The following is a 21,036-nucleotide window of genomic DNA, read 5'->3' as shown; positions in this document are numbered from 1 at the left end:
TAGTGTGATATTTACTACTATATTTTAGGTTTTAGTGTATGAACAGTCTATTTCCCTCTTATTAGAATTTTTACCAGAATTTTTAAATCATAAATTTGTGAAACTATTCTGAGTGCTGGGGACATGACAGTGTCCCTGCTGTCATGTCAGTTACTTATTTTATATGTTTATTTGGGGCAGGAGGGGATGGAATTGGACGGTACACATGTAAACAAACATATGAATAAGCACCGAGTAATAAGTGAACAGGATGGATATGAGACGGTGAAAGAGCTAAAGAGAAAACAGGACAAGTTGTAGGAAAAGAAAACAGAACAAGTTATAGGGAAAGAAAATAGAACGGGTTCTATGATACTGGCTGGGAGGAAGGAAGCTGCTTTAGCTAGGGGGTCAGTGAAGGCCTCCTTAAGGAGGTGACATTTGAGCTGAGGCCTGGGTGACAAAAGGACTCAGCCACGCTCAGATCTGGGGAAGACCGTCCCAGGTGGGGGGTATCCAGGAAAGCCTGAGGCCTGCTGGAACTCTCAGGGGAGGCCCGCTCGGGCCTCTTTGGCTGGGAAAGCTGGTAATGAAGAACAAAGGCCTTGTAGGGCTGTGCTTCCTGAGAACAAGGATTCTTGGCGTGCTTTTCTAGTTCTGCATGCTTTGCCTGTGAAAGCAGAACTTTATTTAAAGTGATCAGACATCAGATGAAATTATACAGCCAGATATATCTCTCCTACACCATTTCTAGCTAGATTCAGAGGAATACAGGTTCCTGGCATAATGACGGGAACACAGAATTTCCATCAACAGGAAACCAAGTTCACACTCCTGATCCCTAGTCAAGGGCTCACTGTGGTTCTCCACCTTCTGGCCCTTTAAATACAGTTCCTCATGTTGTGACCCAACCATACAATTATTTTCGTTGCTGCTTCATAACTGTAATGTTGCTACTGTTATGAATCATAATGTCAATATCTGATATGCAGGATGGTCTTAGGCAACCCCTATGAAAGGATCGTTCGACCGCCAAAGGGGTCACGACCCGCAGGTTGAGAACCGCTGGTTTAGAAGGAAATTGGAGTTTCAAATAGGCTGTACATTTATGTTTCAAAGTTCAAAAAGTATAAAATCTGTCTATTTAGAGAAAAATTTCTCCCTCTAATCCCACCCCTATCCTAGTTTCGCTCCCCAGGAGGGACTGATAGTAATGGTTTGTCTTTAAAACCTCACCCTGTGGAAAGCTTAATTGCTTTGAGGCAGAACAGAAAGTTGGGACAAGGATGGGGTCTCAGGACGTTCTGGATGGCTGGGCCCCCCGTCCCTGCTGAAGGAAGGAAACACTTCCCTTCCCCCAGGCCTGGCGCTCCCGAGCCTGCTGTGAGCGGAAGTGGGGAAGTGCGGGCAGTGGCTGGTGCCTTTTCCTTTGCAGCTGACTTCAGACTCAATCTGCTTTGTCTGATCAAAAGCACTTCTGTCGCAATCCGGGTTTCCAGCCTATCGACAGCTCTCTAAACAGAATGCACATTTAAAAAACCAATACTAAAAATATGAACGTGATTTCTCCGCCCCCTGCTTGAGCCTATTTATATCTCAGCCCACATGGCATCCTGCTATATAAAGTAGAGCCTTCTATGGAAAGCAGAGCCACCTTTCGTTAGCCTGCGTGGATGTGCATGATTCCCCTGAGCCGAACTCTGCCTAAGGCTTCTCTCCCAATTCCAGATTGGCTACTGGGAAGTCTATGACGGGTCAGTCATCAGAGAGCTGGAAGGCTCCTCGTCTGGGTCCATCAATGGGATGGATATCTCCGTGGACGGGGCGCACTTTGTCACAGGTCAGTCCCTCGGTCACACAAGAACACCAGGCCGGACTGACTTGGGCAGGAACATGGAGCTCCCAGGCAGGAGGCGACTGGAAGGGGCCACAAAAGGGTCTAAAGGGCAACATGGTTTGATTCAGGCCTGAGCCCGGCAGCCAGTGCGGTTGGAAAATAAAAACGCAAAAGTCCCATTTCAGTGAGAGGAAACGTTTGCCCAGGAGCCTTAGGGGCACAAAGAAAAGCGAAGCCTTGCATGGCTGGCTTTTTTTGTGGTGGGCCTTCATGATGGAAATGGGACTGTAAGTGGCCCCGGCTGTCCACTGGGCCTTGTTCTGTTCTCTCCCGCGGAAGTCTTCAATGCCAGGCTTTGAAGTCAGTACTTCCAGGGGGCAATTACCACACGACATGCCTATTGGAACAACATCGATGTCATTTCCTGCCAGGCTCTTTGATTCTTTGGGACATTAAAAGTCCCAAGTGAATTACAGTTTGATAAACACACAATATATAAAACCAGACGTGGTGTGACCCCTGTCACGTACCCAAATGTAAATGTGTACCTGCAGACTACGGAGAAAAGACTGGAAGGAACGAAACCAAGGTGCTATTAGTGGTTATTTCTGGGTGGTGGGACCAAGGGTGATGTCACCGCTTTGCATTCCCCCCCGCCCCTCAAATTTACTACAACAGACGACCTAGCCCAGTGGTCGGCAAACTCATTAGTCAACAGAGCCAAATATCAACAGTAGGATGATTGAAATTTCTTTTGAGAGCCAAATTTTTAAAACTTAAACTACATAGGTAGGTACATTGTTATTAACTTAATTAGGGTACTTCTAAGCTGGCCTTTGCTAAAAAGGTCCTCAATCTGATTGAGCTACGTTCGCTGAGGTCGACCCCTTCCAACTCTCCCATCCACACTCCTCTCCCATCCACACGCATCATGCATACTTCTTTCGTCTGTCTCCTTTCCGAAAACCGACTTCTGGGCCACGAAGTTTCAATCGCACTGTACGTGCGCACCCACACGTGATATTTTGTGGAAGAGCCACACTCAAGGGGCCAAAGAGCCGCATGTGGCTCTCGAGCCGCGGTTTGCCGACCCCTGACCTAGACTTTTATAACCAAGGAAGAGTTACAATAAAGACAGGTTTTTCTTTCTTGAAGTTGACCCGGGGGGAATGTGTTGAAGATTGTCCAGTTCTTTGAGATCAGGGCTGCTTCTCTGCATTCTATGATAGCCATGCCATACAAATGTGTTTTGCAGGTGGAAAGGACCACATGGTCAAAGTTTGGGATTATAATGAGGGCGAAGTGACTCACGTTGGGGTTGGACACAGTGGCACCATCACGCGCCTTCGGATAAGCCCCGGGAATCAGTACATCATCAGCGTCAGTGCCGACGGAGCCATCCTCCGGTGGAAGTGCCCGTTTACCACCTGAAGCTGGGAGAGCTGACTCAGCATCGCACCCAGTTCTGGTGGCTGTGGCGCTCAGAGAACTCCCTGGTTTTGATTTCACATATCTGTGTTTTTTGTGTTACCTATAAGTTTCAAAATATTTCCTCTTTAAATTTCTCCTTTCCTTTATAGAATGTATGTGACATTCCTAAACTGTACATTAAAATAGAAATGCGTCCAAGGATAATTTGTCCAAGCTGTAATTAAAGGTTTGTATTATGAATAAACTTCCAGTGGTTGGTTTCCTGTAAGAGTCTCTTTTCTAGGACTCTGCGAAACCCACAGCCCTTCCTCTGCTACATCCACAGATGGCTTTGCTGATGTCTCTCAAAATAAGGAGGCGAACTCACCTTCTTAATCAGCATTTCATTGGTCAAGCTGCACGGGCAAGACTTTGAATTTGGATCTTGGGTAGTTTTTTTTTTTTTAGTTTTTGTATTTTTTTTTTAGTTTTTATTCTCTGAGCCACTGTTTTCTCTTTTGTAATTCAAGAATAAAATCTTGCTCCAAAGGTTACTGTGAGGATTAAGTGAAATAGTGTATTAAAGCAGAATTCTGGACACGTAGAGAGGTAAACGTGAATTACGGGGCTTTCTCCAAGACAATGTGTTGTTGAGGATCTTGGGGTGGTTATCAAGGATGACATTTCATAGGAGCTTTTTTGGAGTTGGCCATAAAATCTTTCTTCTGTGCTCACCATCAGAAGGGTGAGGGACCGGATCTCGTGTATTGATCATCCAACTGGGTATTCTTTCCCATCGAGGGTAAACATTGTTTTCCGGAAACACAGAATCCCCAATGCACAGCACAGTCTTTTGTTCTTAGCACATTCTTTATCCTTAACCAATGCTCCTTTTTTTTTTTTTTTGCATTCAGTGATTTGCTGCTGCCTATTTGATATATCAAGGAGGATATTTAATCAATGATTTTCACTTATCAAATAATAAGTAACATTTCAGGGCGTTAATGTAATAATGCATACGACTGATCTCTTTTAGAGCTAGACCCATGAGAAATTCATTTTGCAAGACTTTGCCCGATTAATTATAAACCTGACCGTTACAGGATAGAGTGAGTGGAGTCCCGCAGTTACCCAGGGAATCAAGGGCCGGGCAAGGCCCACTGAATTCTGATTGGGCAACAATTTAGCAAGGATTACGCATCAAGGAATGAGCAGGTGAGCGCGTAGGCGGAATGTCTGAGACCCAGAAAATTTCCTGATAAGCAAATACTGCACAGCGCGGAGGTTGGCAAGAGCCAGCCCGTGGAGTTAGCAGTCCGCAGGCCCAGGCGGAGTTCCATTTGTTCTATCTATGGGTTTGGTGACCTCGGTATATTGTGTTAACCTGAGTCCGTTTCTCCACCAGTTAAAACAAATGACCAAATCTCGTACGTTTTTGGAAAATGATTCTAACCTAGTCTGTAGTTTAAAAAAAGCAAACCATACCCATCTGGGTTATTTCACGCAGGGCAACACGCGACTCCCAGTTCCGGTCCTAGGATGGCGGGTCCGGGGAAAGGCTCTGCCTCCCGCACCCCGCAGACAGACTGGAAGGAGTGGCGCCACGTGCACGCACACACCTGAGCCTGCGGGGGAACCCGCGGTGCAGAAAAGCGCTCCCCGTCCCTTCACAGTTCCCACTGCGCGCCTCTCACCGCGCCGGAGCCTGCCCTTTGGGGAGTCTTCTGTTCCCTTTGCAACGTGCTCACCTGGACCTAATGACAAGACACTTAGAACTGGCCAGGGCTTTGCAATTTACGAGGCGCTTTCAAACGTATCATTCCTCTTATTCCACAGCTGGACCGCCCGGAGGGGGACGAGGCGGAGGTTAAATTCAGGTCTGGTGGTTTATAATAGGTGAGCGAGGGAGGGACGTGAACTCGGTGACTCCCAGTGTCTCATTACTAGTCCGCGCCGCGGGGGCGGAGGAGGCCGGCCCGGCGCTGCCCCGGGGCGGAACCTGCGGCCGGATTCCCGCGCGGGGCGGGGCGGGGTGGGGTGGCCCCGCCCTGGCTCCGCCTCCGCCCAGGCTGCACACACCTGGCCCGCAGGTAGCCTGCGCCCCGGCACCGGTTCGGGGCTGTAAGGGCCTGTTAGCCGCGGGTCCGCTTGGGGCCCGGCGCTCGCTCGGGGAGGCGCACGGACCAGAGCCATGGAGCAGGGCCCGGGGGGCGCGGCAGGAGCGGGGCCGCCCGCGCCCCGGCCCCGCCGCCGCCGCTCCCTGCGCCGTCTGCTCAGCCGCTTCCTGCTGGCGCTGGGCAGTCGCTCCCGCCCCGAGGACTCGCCGCCCCGGTCTGAGCCCCAGCCCCAGCCCCAGCCGCGACACTGCGATGGCGACGGTGAGGGGGGCTTTGCCTGCGCCCCGGCCCCGGCTCCAGCCGCGCCCGGGAGCCCCGAGGAGGACCGCCCGCCCGGACCTCTACCCCAGCTCCACGCCGGCGATGGGGCGCGGCCCCCGGGCGCGCTGGGTTTGAAGAACCACGGCAACACCTGTTTCATGAACGCCGTGGTGCAGTGTCTCAGCAACACCGACCTGCTGGCCGAGTTCCTGGCGCTCGGGCGCTACCGGGCCGCCCCGGGCCGCGCGGAGGTCACCGAGCACCTGGCGGCGCTGGTGCGCGCGCTCTGGACGCGCGAATACACGCCCCAACTTTCCGCGGAGTTCAAGGTAGGCAGCGCCCCGCAGCCCGCCCTGGCCGCGCGGCGGCACCCTCGCCCCGGCCCTTGTGGTTTCGCTTCCTGAGAAGTGTGTGCTCCGCCGGGAAAGGGCTCTCCTGCCGCTTTCTGTAGATGGCGTTCGCCAGTCCCGCCGCGGGTCGCCGCCCTAGTTTGGAGCTGATTTGTTGTGCCATCAATCGCACACGTTTTCTTCATGAATTAATTCCTCCCAGGTATTTTAAAGGGTTAATGGAGGGAGCTGGCAGATTTGAGTAGTGTGTTCAGCTTTTTGTTTGTTTGTTTACGTCCAGCAAACATTTATTTAGTGCGAATTAAATCCCTAGGATGCGTTAGCGCGGGGTTGCATCCACTCCACTGTCCCCAGGATCACGGGGATGCTGCAGGTCGTGAGGCGTTCTTTGGAAGTTATGTGTATCATTTCACCCGGGGTGAAAGCGGGGCGTGCGTTTGGGGTCCCAGTCGGAGTCAAGAGTTCCCGATAATTCATGCACATGGCTCGCTTCCTGCTTAAAAAAACAACAACAACAAACAAACAAACCCACAGCTCTGGGCGGAGAGCTGAAGCTCCCCATAGACTAGCGATTGTTGTTCCTGGCGGGAGGAGGGACCCTGTCAGGGTTCATTCCGCCAGCATCACTGCTGTTGAGTTTCAGCCCGAGAAAGCAGTCCTTGTCACGTGACCCACCGGGGTGCCAAGCCCCACCTTCCACTCTCCTTCCTCTGGTGAAGCACGGTGCTGCAGGAATCAATGGATCGAATTGGTGTCATTAATATCTCTTTTTGGCAACATTTGCTTTTTAAATAGAGGCAGTATCACATAGTGGTCGAGAGCAAGATCTCCGGAGCTTTGTGTCCTTGAGCAAATTTCCAGATCTTGCTGTGCCCCAACTTTCCTCATCTGTGAAATGGGACCATAATGGTATCTTCCTTACTAGTACTACAGCATAACCTTGTGGAGTTTAAGTGAGTTATATGTACAGCATTTAAAAAAGTGCCTGGAAGGAACTTTTTATTATTCTATTATTATACCTCCTCACCTGCAGAAACCTCGGAGGGAGGACGGTAACCTTTGTGTACTTTTCTCATACCAGATGCATTCCCATCCACTTACTGCAGGGATGGGAGCGGTTCCAGGAGTAGCTTGGAAAAAACCTTCCAAATTACTAGTCACCCTTGGTGACTCACCAGGAGTTCTCTTCTCTCTCCTGTTCTGAAACTCTGAAGGCCTCCCTGCGAGCCTTGGGGAATGGAAGGATAATCAAGCTGTTAATGTCAGTGAGGGTGATATAAGGTCGGTTTCCCGGGACTTTCTGGGTAGCCATCCTTGGAAAGAGTGGAGGACCCCAGAATCCAGGGTTTTAAATCTTGCTGATTGAAATCTAGGTGAGCTCCTCTTATTTTACAGATGAAAAAATATTCATTCATCTAACTATTTCTTGAGTGTCCAGACACTAACAGGTGCATGGGATATGCGAGTGATGAGCATAAAACCTGATTCTGGGGCTGCCCTCCAGGAACTTACAGTCTGAGAGAGATGGTTGGTAACGTCATCACCCAGGCACATGATGAGAATTGGTGGCAAGTGCTAGAAAATAAAAATACAGGGAGCTGTGGCAATTCTGGCAGGAGGCTGTGACATGACTGGGGAGGTGGAGTGTCGAGGGGCAGGACGGCTTCCCAGGAGAGGTAACCACTGAGTTGAGTTTTGGAGGAACAAGGGTCAACTAAGGAATGGAACTGAAAGTGCCCATCACTGGGGTTCGGGCTGAGGAGCTAGGCAGAATGAATAAATGGTTAAATGAATTAATGAAAACCTATGTGATGGGGGTGGGAGGAGGCTGGAGAACTGGTTGGGGACAAGCCACATAAGGTTTTACAAAGGCGTTTGGTCTTCAGGAGGGATTTGTAGCTTCAGACAGAGGAAGGAAGGATATTGAGAAGGAGTGAGTTACCCAACCCCCTCCTGAGCCCTGAGTCACCCAGACCCCCTCCCCCCGCCACACACACACAGCAGGACCACTCTTTGTTTTTAACAGCAAATGAATACATACATTAAAGAGATCCTGTTTAGGACATTATCCATAATACTTTGCTTTTCTAATGATATGGTTAAATGTGTGTATGCTATAAAAAAATTGAAAAGTTCAAAAATGTAAACAATGATCTGGAACTCCACTAGAGACAACCATCTCTAGAGATAATCATAATAAACATTGATGTGCTTCAAAGCACATGCAAACAATTGGAAATCCTGGCTTTGTAGCCTGCCTTTAAAAAAAAAAAAAAAAGGATGCCGAAACCGGTTTGGCTCCGTGGATAGAACGTTGGCCTGCGGACTGAAGGGTCCCAGGTTTGATTCCGGTCAAGGGCATGTACCTGGTTGCGGGCACATCCCCAGTGGGAGATGTGCAGGAGGCAGCTGATCGATGTTTCTCTCTCACCGATGTTTCTAACTCTCTATCTCTCTCCCTTCCTCTCTGTAAAAAATCAATAAAATATATTTTAAAAACAACAACAACAACAAAAAACGATCATAAGACCTGTGATACGGAGACAGTGGATCTGATAACCGAGAGGGCCGCTATGACTAATAGGTGGGAGCACATGCAGCGTGGAGACGCTGGACAAAGGGATGATTCATGCCCCAGGCGGAATGGGGCAGGGCGGTGCGAGATCTCTCATGCTATTCAGAATGGATCGCAATTGAAAACTTATAGACTTTATTTTTGAAAATTCCCATTTAATATTTTCAATCTTTGGTTGACCTTGTGTAACTGAAATCATGCAAAACAAAACCAAGGATAAGGGAGGCTACTGACCATCATATTGGTTTGATACATTTATAATTGCAACATGATTGCCATAGCAGCATTAGCTAACATCTTTATCACGTCAGGTAATTATTCTTTCTTCTCTGGTGGTTGGGAACAGTTAAAAGCCAGTCTCTTAGCAAGTGCCGTGTTTATAACGCAGTTTTGTTGTCTGTAGTCACTGCACTGGGCGTTAGGTCTGCAGGTCTTATTTTTTTACTAGTTGCAGTTCGTGCCCTTCAACAGCACCTCCATTTCCCCACCGCTCGGCCCCCCCAAGACCACCAGTTTACTCTCTGCTTTTACAATTTCGGTTATTTTTTTTTTATTAGAAGTAAAATATAGTATTTTACCATGCTTCTTACTAGTTGTAAGGCGGCTCTTGGAATGACCTGTTTATGTCATTTGTCTATCCCTCTGCTTTGATCTTAATGTTTTTAGAAGTTCCTCGACCGTTGTCATATTTCTTGCACATGTTTTCTCCAAACTCTCCTTCCTATCCTGATACTGGATGTTTTAGATTTATTTATATCAGACCTTGATAAATATTTTATGTGTTTCTAATTTTTCTGTGGTTGTATTAAGGATTTCAGCCATCTGGAATTTATCTTAGCTTATGTGCTTAAGGATCAATTTTAGACCTATTGTTTTAGACACAGAATATGTCTCAAGTGATATACTCAAGGCACTGCTAGTTATTTATTTATTTATTTATTTATTTATTTATTTATTTATTTATTCCTCACCCGAGGATATTATTCCATTGATTTTTAGAGAGAGTGGAAGGTAGGGAAGGAGGGGGAGATAGAGAGAAACATCTATGTGGAAGAGAAACATCGATTGGTTGCCTCCCGAATGCACTCCAACTGGAGCCAGGAGTCAAACCTGCAACCTAGGTACATGATCTTTTTTTTTCTTTCTTTCTTTTTTTAAAATATATATTTTATTGATTTTTTACAGAGAGGAAGGGAGAGAGATAGAGAGTTAGAAACATAGATGAGAGAAACATCGATCAGCTGCCTCCTGCACACTTCCTACTAGGGATGTGCCTGCCACCAAGGTACATGCCCTTAACCGGAATCGAACCTGGGGCCCTTCAATCCACAGACTAATGCTCTATCCACGGAGCCAAACCAGCTAGGTCCTAGGTACATGATCTTGACTGGGAATCGAACCTCCATGCCCGGGCCAACACTCTAATCACTGAGCCACACTGGCCAGGGCTCCAGGCACTGTTGGTTTTTTTTTAAAAAAAGAGGATGCCTTTATAATTGTTATGTTCTGGAAGTTCTTGACAAAACAGTACAACATGAAACTGGAATGGAGTAGAAATATTAAACAGAAAATTACCAAATGGCTCTAGAAATTCATATCTCGAATTACAACTATCACTAATGAGATTAGGTACAAGACAGAAAGCCAAGAGCAATAACCACTTATAGCCATTTAGAACATTATAAAAGTTAGGTTTTATTTATAAATACAACCTAGAAATATGAAATAACTAGTAGTGACTTTAATAAGAAATACTTAAAAAATTATCAATGTTTGAGAGAGAAAAAACACATAGATAGAGCGATGCCATGTTTCAGGGCAGAAATACCAAATATTTTTGTTCATTCCTCCCAAGTTAGGATTTAGCATTAATGTGGCTCTAAATTTCACTAGACTTTCTATAAGAATGTGCTCTGTAGGAATTGATAAGCTACGTTTTGTTTTTTTTTAAATTCTGGAAAACACCTGCCAGATACTATTATAATTGGAAAAGAAACAATAAAGAACAAAGTTCATTTTAAAAAAAAGATTTAAATATACAAATGCGAATGGAAAAAACACCTATGGTCCCATTCTTCTATGACAACCATTTGTTATTATTTTGCTGTATATTTTTGGGACTTTTATTTATCTACAAATACATATAAAACAATGTCAAATAGATATTTTTCCATTCTTCCTTTTTAAATGACAGATCGTTTATTTTACTTTTTCATTAGTATTTCCTCAAGCATAATTAAAAAAAATCCTCACCCAAGGATATGTTTATTGATTTTAGAGAGGAAGAGAGAGAAGGAGGGAGAGAGGGAGGGAGGGAGGGAGGGAGAGAGAGAGAGAGAGAGAGAGAGAGAGAGAGAGAGAGAGAGAAACGTCAATGTGAGAGAGAAAAACATCGATTGGTTGCCTCTGGTGTGTGCCCTGACCAGGGATTGAACCCTAGGTCTATACCCTGATCTGGAATCGAACCCAGAATCTTTTTGGCGTGTGGACAATGGTGAGCCACCCAGCTTTTAAGGCCATCTCATATGAGTGTGCCACAGGCTTTCCTCAAGTTACTTTGATGCCTAGAGCTACCTTTGTTTGTACCTCTCATTTCTTAGCCTAAATCCCCCAAAGTGGAATTTCGTTTGACCCTTGAACAACTCTGGGGTTGGGCAGTGACCTCCCCTGTCCCCACTGCAGCCAAAAATCCATGTATAGCTTTTGGCTCCCACAAAACTTAACTACTAATAGCTTACAATGGACCAGAGCCTTACTGATAACATAAACAGTTGACTAACACATATTTTGTATGTTATATGTATTATATGCGATAGTCTCACAATAAAGTAAGCTAGAGAAAAGAAAATATTAAGAAAACCATAAGAAGAGAAAAATGCATTTATAGTATTTCTTGAGAAAACTTGCTCAAAAGTGGGCCCATGCAGGTCAAACCTGTGCTGTTCGAGGGTCAGCTGTGTACTGTGTTTCCGGAGAAACATTTTAAGGCCCTCGCTTGTCTCTCCTCCTGACGTTCATTGTCAAATGCTTTCTGGAAAGGGCGTATGGCTTTCTAGCCAGGCTGACACCAAGAGAGGATGAGTCTTAAAGGACTAGCTTGATTAGCAGGAGGGGGGTGGGTTTCGCATGGGAGGAAGGAGAAGTACAGGTAGAGACTTTTGAAGTGGGGAAGCATGTTTGGGGCACCTGAGTTGGTTGGTTTACCTGGAGCTTTGAAACACAGAGAGCTGTGAGAGACAGGGAGACACGTATGCATCCAGACCAGGTGGTGAGTGAGAGTCAGGAAGGGTTGGGAGTAGGGAATGCAATATCCAGGGGTGGGAAGGTGGGTCTGCCCTGCCCGACGGTCAGGGGGCTGGCAGGGGGAGACTGTCTGTCTTGGCTGGGCTCCTTTGTAGGGAGGTATTGTCACCTGGGTAGCAGTAGTTAGGACTCAACAGTGGGAATGGGACTGGGCAGAAAGAATTTGGGAGCCAGAATTCAGAATGCTTGACAGCTGACTGATGTGGGGGAGAGGGGATCTGAAAGGGCACGCGGACATGAGGAGGAGGAGCTGATTTGAGGGCTTTCCAGCTGGCGGGGCTGGCTGCTCCCCAGGGGACACATGAGATGTTGGTACTAAGGATGTAGGTTGGAGGGTGGCAGGTCAAATACATGATGCCCACCAGTTAAATTTGAGCTTCAGGTACAAATAACCTTTTAGTATAAGCACATCTCAGATATTGCCTGGGACATATTTATACCACAAACATTATTTATTGCTTACTGCTTATTTATGATTCATCGTATTCGCTCACTCTGGCAGCCCTACAGAGGGCACAGCAGCTGGAGGGAAGGATCCAAACTAGCCCCTCCCGTGAACCAGACAGTGCGACTGGCATATACACTCCGCGACTGGCATATACACTCCGCGACTGGCATATACACTCCGCGACTGGCATATACACTCCGCGCCAGCATTTCAAGGAATGAAATCTTGAATTTTGCTTCCTCCCATCCTAAAGTTCCTTGAAATTCCAAGGAAAGATGAAACGAAAGAAGAAGAACAGAGCCCAGGCCATTGGGTTTGCTTGGCAGTGGTGAGGCTTCTCGGCCCACAGCCTTGCTCAGACTGGCTCCTTTGGTGGGTGTGAGCAGAGAACAGCCCGGGGGTGGGGGGTGGGGAGGGGGGGGCAGGGAGACCTGATGCCTGGCTCTCAGTCTCGGGGTTGGACAGACCGCCATGGACTGCGCGCGCACACAGACAAGGGGCTTCGCTTACACTCAGATGCTCATGCTTGCACATGCATTAAAAAAATAAATCGCTGGAAAGGTGCTTAAGAAACTGCTGAGAGCAGCCTCCCTGTGCGGAGGGGTAGCAGGGATTGAGAATGAGTAGAAGGAAGACACTTCATTACTGTCCTTTAAAAAAAAATTTTTTTAAATATATTTTATTGATTTTTTACAGAGAGGAAGGGAGAGAGATAGAGAGTTAGTAACATCGATGAGATAGAAACATCCATCAGCTGCCTCCTGCACATCCCCCACTGGGGAAGTGCCCGCAACCCAGGTACATGCCCTTGACCTGAATCGAACCTAGGACCTTTCAGTCCGCAGGCCGACGCTCTATCCACTGAGTCAAACCGGTTTTGGCTTAAAAAATTTTTGAATTCTTTTTTTAAAGCATGTGCATAGGTTACCCTTTGAAGTTAAGTTTTAAAAAGCTGAAATACGCATTTACACAGAGACGGACATAGTTGTTACACAGCTGAACAGGACAGTACAAAGGGAGCGAGCAGGGAATAGGAGTGTCCCGGAGGCAGGAGTCCTGTCTTGCTCACTGGTGTGTCCCCAGTGCACATGGTAGGCCCTCCGTGAATAGCTCATGAAGGAATGAAGCTTGAAAACAATCAATCGTTTTGTGATCTAACCATAGGAAGTGAAGTCTGCACTTCGATTTCACACATAGTAGCAGAGGCAGTGAACGAGCTACATGCCTATTTAAGGTATTGGAGGAAGTCCGCCTCACTTTGCCAGGTGGTCATTCAGAGAGTTGAAGCGATGGGAGAGAATGAAATCGCTGAGGGAGGGGTAAGGCAGAGAGCTGCGCACCTGCAGGTGTAAACAGACAGATGGACGGAGCAGGTGCCCAGTGATCAAGGGAGGACAGATGGTCAACAGAATCAAAATAGTCAACAGGGACCACCCCGTGGGTTCCCAAGGACAGGACTTCCATTAGCAGTCTTTCTGGAAAGCAAGGTGCCTTCTCTGTACAGAAAACCCCAAAGGGCAGACGGTAGCAGGAAAGACCGCTTCTCACCCCAGATCGTCGCCATGCTGTCGGCCCAGGTGAGGGCTGAAGAGTGACCGCTGGTGGACTTGGAGCGAACGGGCCCTGATGGGGTTGTGGGAGGCCAGGGTGACCCTCCGGTTTTCTCCTCTCCTTTCAGAATGCTGTTTCCAAGCACGGCGCCCAGTTCCAGGGCCACGCCCAGCACGACGCCCTGGAGTTCCTGCTCTGGCTGCTGGATCGGGTGCACGAGGACTCGGAGGGCTCCTCCCGAGGGCCAGGGTCCCAGCAGGTCAGTCCCTCGAAACACACGTTGTACTTGATTTCCTTTTCTTCGCTTGAATATTTACGCAGCTCCTGCAGGCTGACTCTTGGACGTCAGAGTCTTGCATCCCTGCGTGTCCCGGCTCGCGCACACAGCGGGTCCCTGCGCCTTTCTCTCAGCTCCTTTTGTAGACAATGCACTGCCTCCGATGCGGCTCCGTCCTCTAATTCCACTGATACACTGAAGAGGTTTCCTTTTGGATATATACAGTTTGAAAAACCTTATGTCAACATTCTGTGCATCAGTGTGTGCACCTGCAGCCCTGGGTACCGCTGCTGCTTTTCAGATGGTATGGTTTCAACTCTACCACCGCTTTCTCAGCTACGCATCCTACAGAGCAGGGATTCCCAGTCTTTTTGTCTCAAGACACAGGATGGGGGATCTTTACACGTGTGTGCTTAGCGTTCCAGGTGGCGGGGAAACCCCAGACCTCTGGGAGGGAGAAAGCACTGACTCGTGTCGGAGCCGAGTTCATTGAGCATCAGCTGTGTGCTCTGGGCTTTGCTCATAAGGGTCGATGACGGGTTCTGCCCTCCTGCTCTCCTTCTACCTCTCCCTTACGGGAGTAAAAGCCAGTGAAGTTACTACACCACGAGGGATCCAGGGCATAACAATACCCGGGAATAAGCCGCTGTCATTTAAGACATGGCTCACAAGCTGTGGCAAATAATCAGTCGCCCATTATTTTAATGTGTCTCAAAGCTGACCCAGATGCAGTACTCGGTCTTCCACAGATCACCTCTTGGAGTGTCACTTACAGTAGGAGTAACGATCGTCGTTTATGGAGAGGTGCTGGGGTTACTATCTGCATTTTACCTATGGGTAACACCAGAGAGGTTGGGTAACTTTCCCAAAGCAACACAGCTAAAGAAGGGACAGAATCAGGACCCACGGCGGGGTCTAGCCTGAACGCCTGTTATTTTAAAAAGAACCACACCAGTCACCTGCAAAACACACAAATGAAACAAAGCAAAAGCAACAGAACCCAGGAGGACCACACACTCAGAGGTGAGAGTGGTTTCCTGGGCTGGTGGGCTGGTGGGTGATTTTTCTCCTAGGTGCAGTGACTTTCTGTTTATCTTATTTAGATCCTCTTAGTTGCAAGGGACAGAAATGTAACGCGCTTCAACTTAAGGAAAGGACATTGATTGGCTTTTATAGCTTGCAGGTCAAAAGGTTGCAGCAGCTTCAGGTAGGGCTGGGGTCCAAGTCCTCAAGATGACGTGACCAGGTCTTTGGCGCTCTATCTCTTGTCTCTGGCTGCTTTCTCAGACCAGCTCTGCCCACGTGGTGACAAGAGGGGCCCCTGAAATGCTCAAATGCTCTTTAGGGTTTGGGAAGATGTGATTGTCCCAGAATGGTTCGTATGCTCCTTGCTTGCTGGGCAGGTGGTCTGCAGAATGAAACGTTCTGATTGGGCACCCCCGAGCTGCCTGTGTGTGTGTGTGTGTGTGTGTGTGTGTGTGTGTGTGTGGTGGGGAGTAAACTCCACCCGAATCACATGGCCAAGGAGAGCTTTTCAGGTTCTGGCTGGGTTACTTCCCCAAAGGAAGGAATGCTGAGCAGATAAACATGTCCAGTACACGGTGTAGTCCATAACCTTACAGCGAACACATTTTGAAATCAGAACGGTGTATTTTTTATAAAAGATACTATTTATTGAATATTTGTTGTGGGCCACCCATCTGATTTGATGCTTTTCATGATTTATTTTACCCCTGACACACAGGAGACACTCAAGCTCCTGAATGGTTGAATAAACCGGGTAGTTACCAGGCCTTAATATTTGTAAGGATAGCTCATTTTTTTATAGTTAACAGGAATTTAGGTCACGTTGCCCAAAGTCACTCACTTCTACTTGGGAGGCATAGAGTTGAACCTGAGTCTGTCTGTTTCAGAGCAGGCGGGATCCCTTCCCTTCTCACGCGTGTCTTCTGAGTCCCCAGCAGGGGGTGAGAAGAAACCAGCTGGGCCTCTTACTGCTGGCCGAGCTGGAACTTCTGTCCCTTTAACGGGCCAAGAGTGACCAGGCAAGAGCAGGGGAGGCTGTTGGCCAGAGAGAGGAGCCTGCCCAGCTCTTAATTTGACCTGATTGAAACCAGACAAGATCTTTTTCTCGGTCTGGGGTCCAGGCCGCCCCATGAAATCTGCGGTCAGAAACGGGGCCACCTGTGGAGGCCCGGCTGCCGGGGCTGCAGGGAAGGAACAGGCTGTTGGGGTGGGTTGGCAGGAAACCCCGTTTTCCCTTTCCAATGACTCTGCGTAACTCTGAACAGCTTTCTCTTTGAGGTTATTTCAGCTGCAGAACATAAAAAAGCCGTAGAGCGAGGTGCACTGAAACGAGTAGAAACCATCAGGACCGCTTTCTGCTGTGACTTTAATGATTCTCAACTGCTTTCCCCGGCAGAGCGGGCCCATTTCACTCTCCTGTAGACGCACACAGGCAGGTTATCTTAGACCAGTGGTTCTCAACCTCGGCGGCACATTAGAATCGCCTGGGAATCTTGTTAAAATCCTGATTTCTGGGCCTCATCCTCCGGAAATTCTGTTTCTTTGTTACTAATGCTGAGGCCCAGAAATCAGGATTTTAACAAGATTCCCAGGTGATTCTAATGTGCAGCCGAGGTTGAGAACCGCTGTCTTAGAGGAAGAGCTGCTCTCACAGAGGCGAGAAAGGGGTGAGGCTGGGAGAGGACCAGGAAGCTGACATGTATTAAGCACCTACTGCATGCCAGGCAGGACACACAGGTCATCTTTTCTGATGTTATTGATGGCCCCGAGGAGGATGGGACACTCCTATTCCTTTTACAGGTGGAGTGAGGCCCCTCCCCCAGCCATGCTCAGGGATTCCTCCTTCCACACCCACCCCTGGGTGATCCCCCATTGCTGCTCCCACTGTGCTGCATTGTCACCTTGATGCAGAAGCAGCCTGTGTCCCTGTGGGGTGTCCAGCTGACTCAGATAAGAACGGGACTTGTGAGAAGGCCGAGGGGTGGCACGGGGACCACAGGGCAGGCTGAAGACCTAGGCGTGGGCTCCCTGAGAGCCGACAGCTCTGGGCGGGAAGCCTCAGTGGCAGAGCTGTTCTGGCCTGGACTCTGCCAGCATCACTGTCTCCAGCCCTTTGATCACTCTGCTTATTTGCTAAGGGAGAGCAGGGCCCCTGATTAAAGAGCCTGTCCCACCTCCCCATGAGCTGGCCAGAAATACCACGTGCGCTCTGCATCCGAGCTCTGTCTGCTCTGAGCCCTTCGCTGCTCTGCTGTCAGATGTCTCGCCTGGATGGGGATGCCCTTCCCTGACCCGCTTCCTTTGGCTTTCGTTCATGGAACAGGCCTTCGCCAGGCTCCGGATCCAAATCTCAGAGCTGGTCCCGTGTATCTGCTCCCTTTCCGCCCTCTGTTCCCCATCAGGTGCTCAGCCCTGATCTGCGTGCACAGGCTGTCTGAGCCCTTCCCTCCTTCTCCTTTCTACAACTCCTACTCTAGTTCACCCTGTGTCAACTGGGCCCTCGAGCCGCCTCGGCTGTGTCATACTCAGCCTTACCCTCCTTCCTCCTGGCGACGTGCTCCTCTCCGGGCATGTTGCCACCACTAGGTTCCAAGCCCGTCTACGACATGTAAACAGTGCTTACTGTGCCAGCCACTGTTGTGTTTTGTATTAACTCTTTCCTCTGATGAAAGTCCCGTCAGATAGGCATTATCATTCCCTATCCCTTTAGGACAGTTGGGGAACCTTGGAGCCCCGAAGGTGACTAACCCCCCTGGCTCCGTGCCAGTGCAGGGGCTCGAACCCAGGCAGTGCCCCTCGAGGTCAATGTTTAACTCCGGTGCTGTGCCCTTTACTGAGCCAGACAGTCTTCCCTGGGGCAGGCAGGGCCCCGCCCAGCGTGGCTCCAGACTCGCTCTCCAGCCCCATTTCCTGCTTCCCTTTGCACATCCTGTGTTCTGGTCACCTGGGGCTTCATAACATAGGAAGAGTGACCATTCTGAGCATTTGTCGCTTTTGTTCGTCCCACTGTTTTGTTAGGGAAAATGTCAAACATGTGGACAAGTTGAATTAATTATAAAGTGAACACCTCATACCTACCACCTAGAGTCTGTAATTTGTATTTAACTGAAATTGCTTTATCACATTTTATCCATCTATTCATTCTTCTCTCTACTCATCACTCCCTCGGGTTTCCTCATCTTACATTTTTGATGCATTTTAAATTAAATGTCAGACATTGCTGTACTTCACCCCAGACCCTTCCTTTTTGCTGGCTCTCGGAAGATGCTGGCCTTGAAGATGGCAGTGATGTGGCCACCAGCCACAGAATTCCTGTAGCCACGAGGAGTGGGAGAGACAAGGAATGTCCAGAGGGAGTGTGGCCTCGCCAACACCTTGATTTGGGGCCAGTGATACTGACTTTGGATGTCTGCCCTTGGGAACTGTGAGAGAATAAACGTCTGCTGTTTTAAGCCACCGGTGTGTGGTGGTTGGCTACAGCAACAACAGGCAACTTAAACATAAGGGGATGCAAGGGAGGGTGCAGTACACTCAGCTGTGAGTGAAGGAAGCTTATGCCTTAGTCTAAGGTGGTTTGTCCGAGAAGGGCGGTGGTCATGTGGAGGCTGGCTCGCTGGGAAATGTGGACAGACAGGTTTAGTCAGTGGGAACTTTGGCTCGGACGTGTTTGAAGTCATGGCAGCGCATCCCAGTGAGGCGTCCTAGGGCAGCGGGTCTCAACCTGTGGGTCGCGACCCCTTTGGGGGTCGAACGACCCTTTCCCAGGGGTCGCCTAAGACCATCGGAAAACACATATATAATTACATATTGTTTTTGTGATTAATCACTATGCTTTAATTAAGTTCAATTTGTAACAATGAAAATACATCCTGCCTATCAGATATTTACATGACGATTCATAACAGTAGCAACATTACAGTTTTGAAGTAGCCACGAAAATAATTTTATGGTTGGGGGTCACCACAACATGAGGAACTGTATTAAAGGGTCGCGGCATTAGGAAGGTTGAGAACCGCTGTTCTAGAGGCACCTAGACACACAAGGCCCAGCCGGATGGAGATAAAGAGCAAGGCAGTAAACTCGGGCTGTCGTCAAGCTGGGTGAGTGTGTGTGTGTTCGCCACGGTTCATGCTGCAGTTCTGCTCTCCCAGCTCCTCCTCTGTCGTGAGGTGAAGAGATGGAGGGATCAAGGGGTTGTGGCAAAGGCAGCATGGAAGGCCCAGGCTCTGCAGCGGGCGGGCGTTGCCCGGGAGGAGGCCGGGACTCCGTGGTCTGGAAGCGGCGGCGTGATGGGAGGTGTATTCATTTGCTTCCTTTCCTCATTTTGCAGCCTCAGCCGGAAGGCAGTAAAGCCTCTGAGAACCACCTGCCACCGTCGCCTCAGCTTTCTCTAGGCCAGAGCTTCGTGCAAAGCCACTTTCAAGCACAATATAGGTAAGAAGGGGATGTGTTTAGAGTCACCCAAGAGCTCGGCACACTTATGTGCTGGGCACCGTCTCCCACGGCCAGGTTCACCCTGAGATTACAAAGCAACTCTCCGCCATCATTAATCCAAATGAACCACTCCTACGGCTCCTGACCGGTAGTGTCTCTCCCTTTCCTTCTTGCTGGCTTCTGGGCCTCCCATCTCCCCTTGAAGGGGGGGCTGATGCCAGGTGGTTCCACAGACTGTGAGTGGGGAGGCCAGGACCTCCCCAGCAGGCAGTCCCTGGGTGAGGCCCTTCCTCTTTCTTTTTCATTGCCAGAAAGACAAATCATATGGTATTTGTCTTTCTCTGTTTTATTTTTACTTAATATAAGGTATTGCAGTGTTTTAACAAAAGCACTAATTGCAGTGAGAGGTCAGTTGTTATGAGTTCAAGATTTCTAAGGGACAGAAAAAATATATAATTACATAGCCTTTGACTCCAGAAAAACTCTCCTTGGGCTTTTATATGTGACAGTTCAGAGATTATAATTATAAGGCAGAATATTTTCAAGTATTGCAATGTTTTTTTTTAAAAGGTAAATATGAAGCCATATTTTATTCCATACTAGATTTTAGAAGCAATTTACTAACTTATTTTTTACATTTTAATTGCATTGGACATTCAATATTATTTTATAATAGTTTCAGGTACAGTGGGGGTCATGTGAAGGCATTGACATGATTTACAAAGGGATCCCCCCGATAAGGCTAGTTCTCCCCTGGCACCGTACATCGTTATTACAATTTACTGACTATGTTCTCTGTGCTATACCTTACGTCTCCATGACTGTTTTGTAACTGCCAATTAGTACATCTTTTTGTTGTTGTTGTTAATCCTCAACCGAGAATATTTTTTCAATTGATTTTTAGAGAGAGTAGAAGGGAGGGGGAGAGAGAGAAACATCAATTTGAGAGAGAAACATTGGTTGCCTCCTGCATGTGCCCTAATCCAGGCTGGTGATCAAGCCCGCCCTTGACTGGAATCGAACCTGCCACCTTTCAGTATGCAGGCGGATGCTCTAACCACTGAGCAACTGGTAAGGGCTAATCAGTACATTTAAAATATTTTTATTGATTTCAGAGAGGAAGGGAGAGGGAGAGAGAGAGAAACATCAGTGATGAGAGAGAATCGATTGGCTGCCTCTTGCATACCCCCCACTGGGGATTGAGCCTGAAATCCGGGCATATTCACTATCCTGGAATCAAACCATGACCTGGTTCATCGGTCAATGCTCAACCGCTGAGCGACACCAGCCGGGCTAATTAGTACAGCTTGCTCCCTTCACCTTTTCCACCAGCCCCCCAGTCTCCCTCCCGTCTGGCAACCATCAGTTTGTTCTCTGTATCTATAAGTCTGTTTCTGTTTTGTTTGTCCATTTATTTTGTTCTTTAGATTCCACATATAAGTGAAATCATATGGTATTTGTCTTTCTC

At 48.3% G+C, this 21,036-nt stretch overlaps 2 protein-coding genes across 4 annotated transcripts in view; both read left to right on the top strand.

The window, feature by feature from the left end:
• The window catches only part of CFAP52 (cilia and flagella associated protein 52), a 37,566-nt gene extending 34,319 nt beyond the window's left edge, over nucleotides 1-3,247 (top strand). The window contains exons 13-14 of the mRNA XM_059668627.1: nucleotides 1,708-1,819; nucleotides 3,072-3,247. Of these exons, the coding sequence (XP_059524610.1) occupies nucleotides 1,708-1,819; nucleotides 3,072-3,247 (288 nt within the window). The remainder of the gene's footprint in view (nucleotides 1-1,707; nucleotides 1,820-3,071) is intronic.
• A 2,035-nt stretch (nucleotides 3,248-5,282) lies between these two features.
• USP43 (ubiquitin specific peptidase 43) overlaps nucleotides 5,283-21,036 on the top strand; it is a 57,778-nt gene continuing 42,024 nt past the window's right edge. For 2 of the 3 annotated variants that reach the window (XM_059668621.1, XM_059668620.1), the window contains exons 1-3: nucleotides 5,284-5,933; nucleotides 13,959-14,090; nucleotides 19,465-19,568. In XM_059668621.1, coding sequence (XP_059524604.1) covers nucleotides 5,418-5,933; nucleotides 13,959-14,090; nucleotides 19,465-19,568 — 752 coding nt within the window. In that variant the 5' untranslated portion in view covers nucleotides 5,284-5,417. Of the gene's footprint in view, nucleotides 5,934-13,958; nucleotides 14,091-19,464; nucleotides 19,569-21,036 lie in introns of all 3 variants that reach the window. The other variant, XM_059668622.1, reaches the window with a different exon arrangement.

The sequence above is a fragment of the Myotis daubentonii genome, chromosome 16 (assembly GCF_963259705.1).
Source record: "Myotis daubentonii chromosome 16, mMyoDau2.1, whole genome shotgun sequence".
Taxonomy (NCBI): Eukaryota; Metazoa; Chordata; class Mammalia; order Chiroptera; family Vespertilionidae; genus Myotis; species Myotis daubentonii.
The sequence above is the reverse complement of the archived record's forward strand: the minus strand, read 5'-3'. Positions and strand labels throughout refer to the sequence as shown.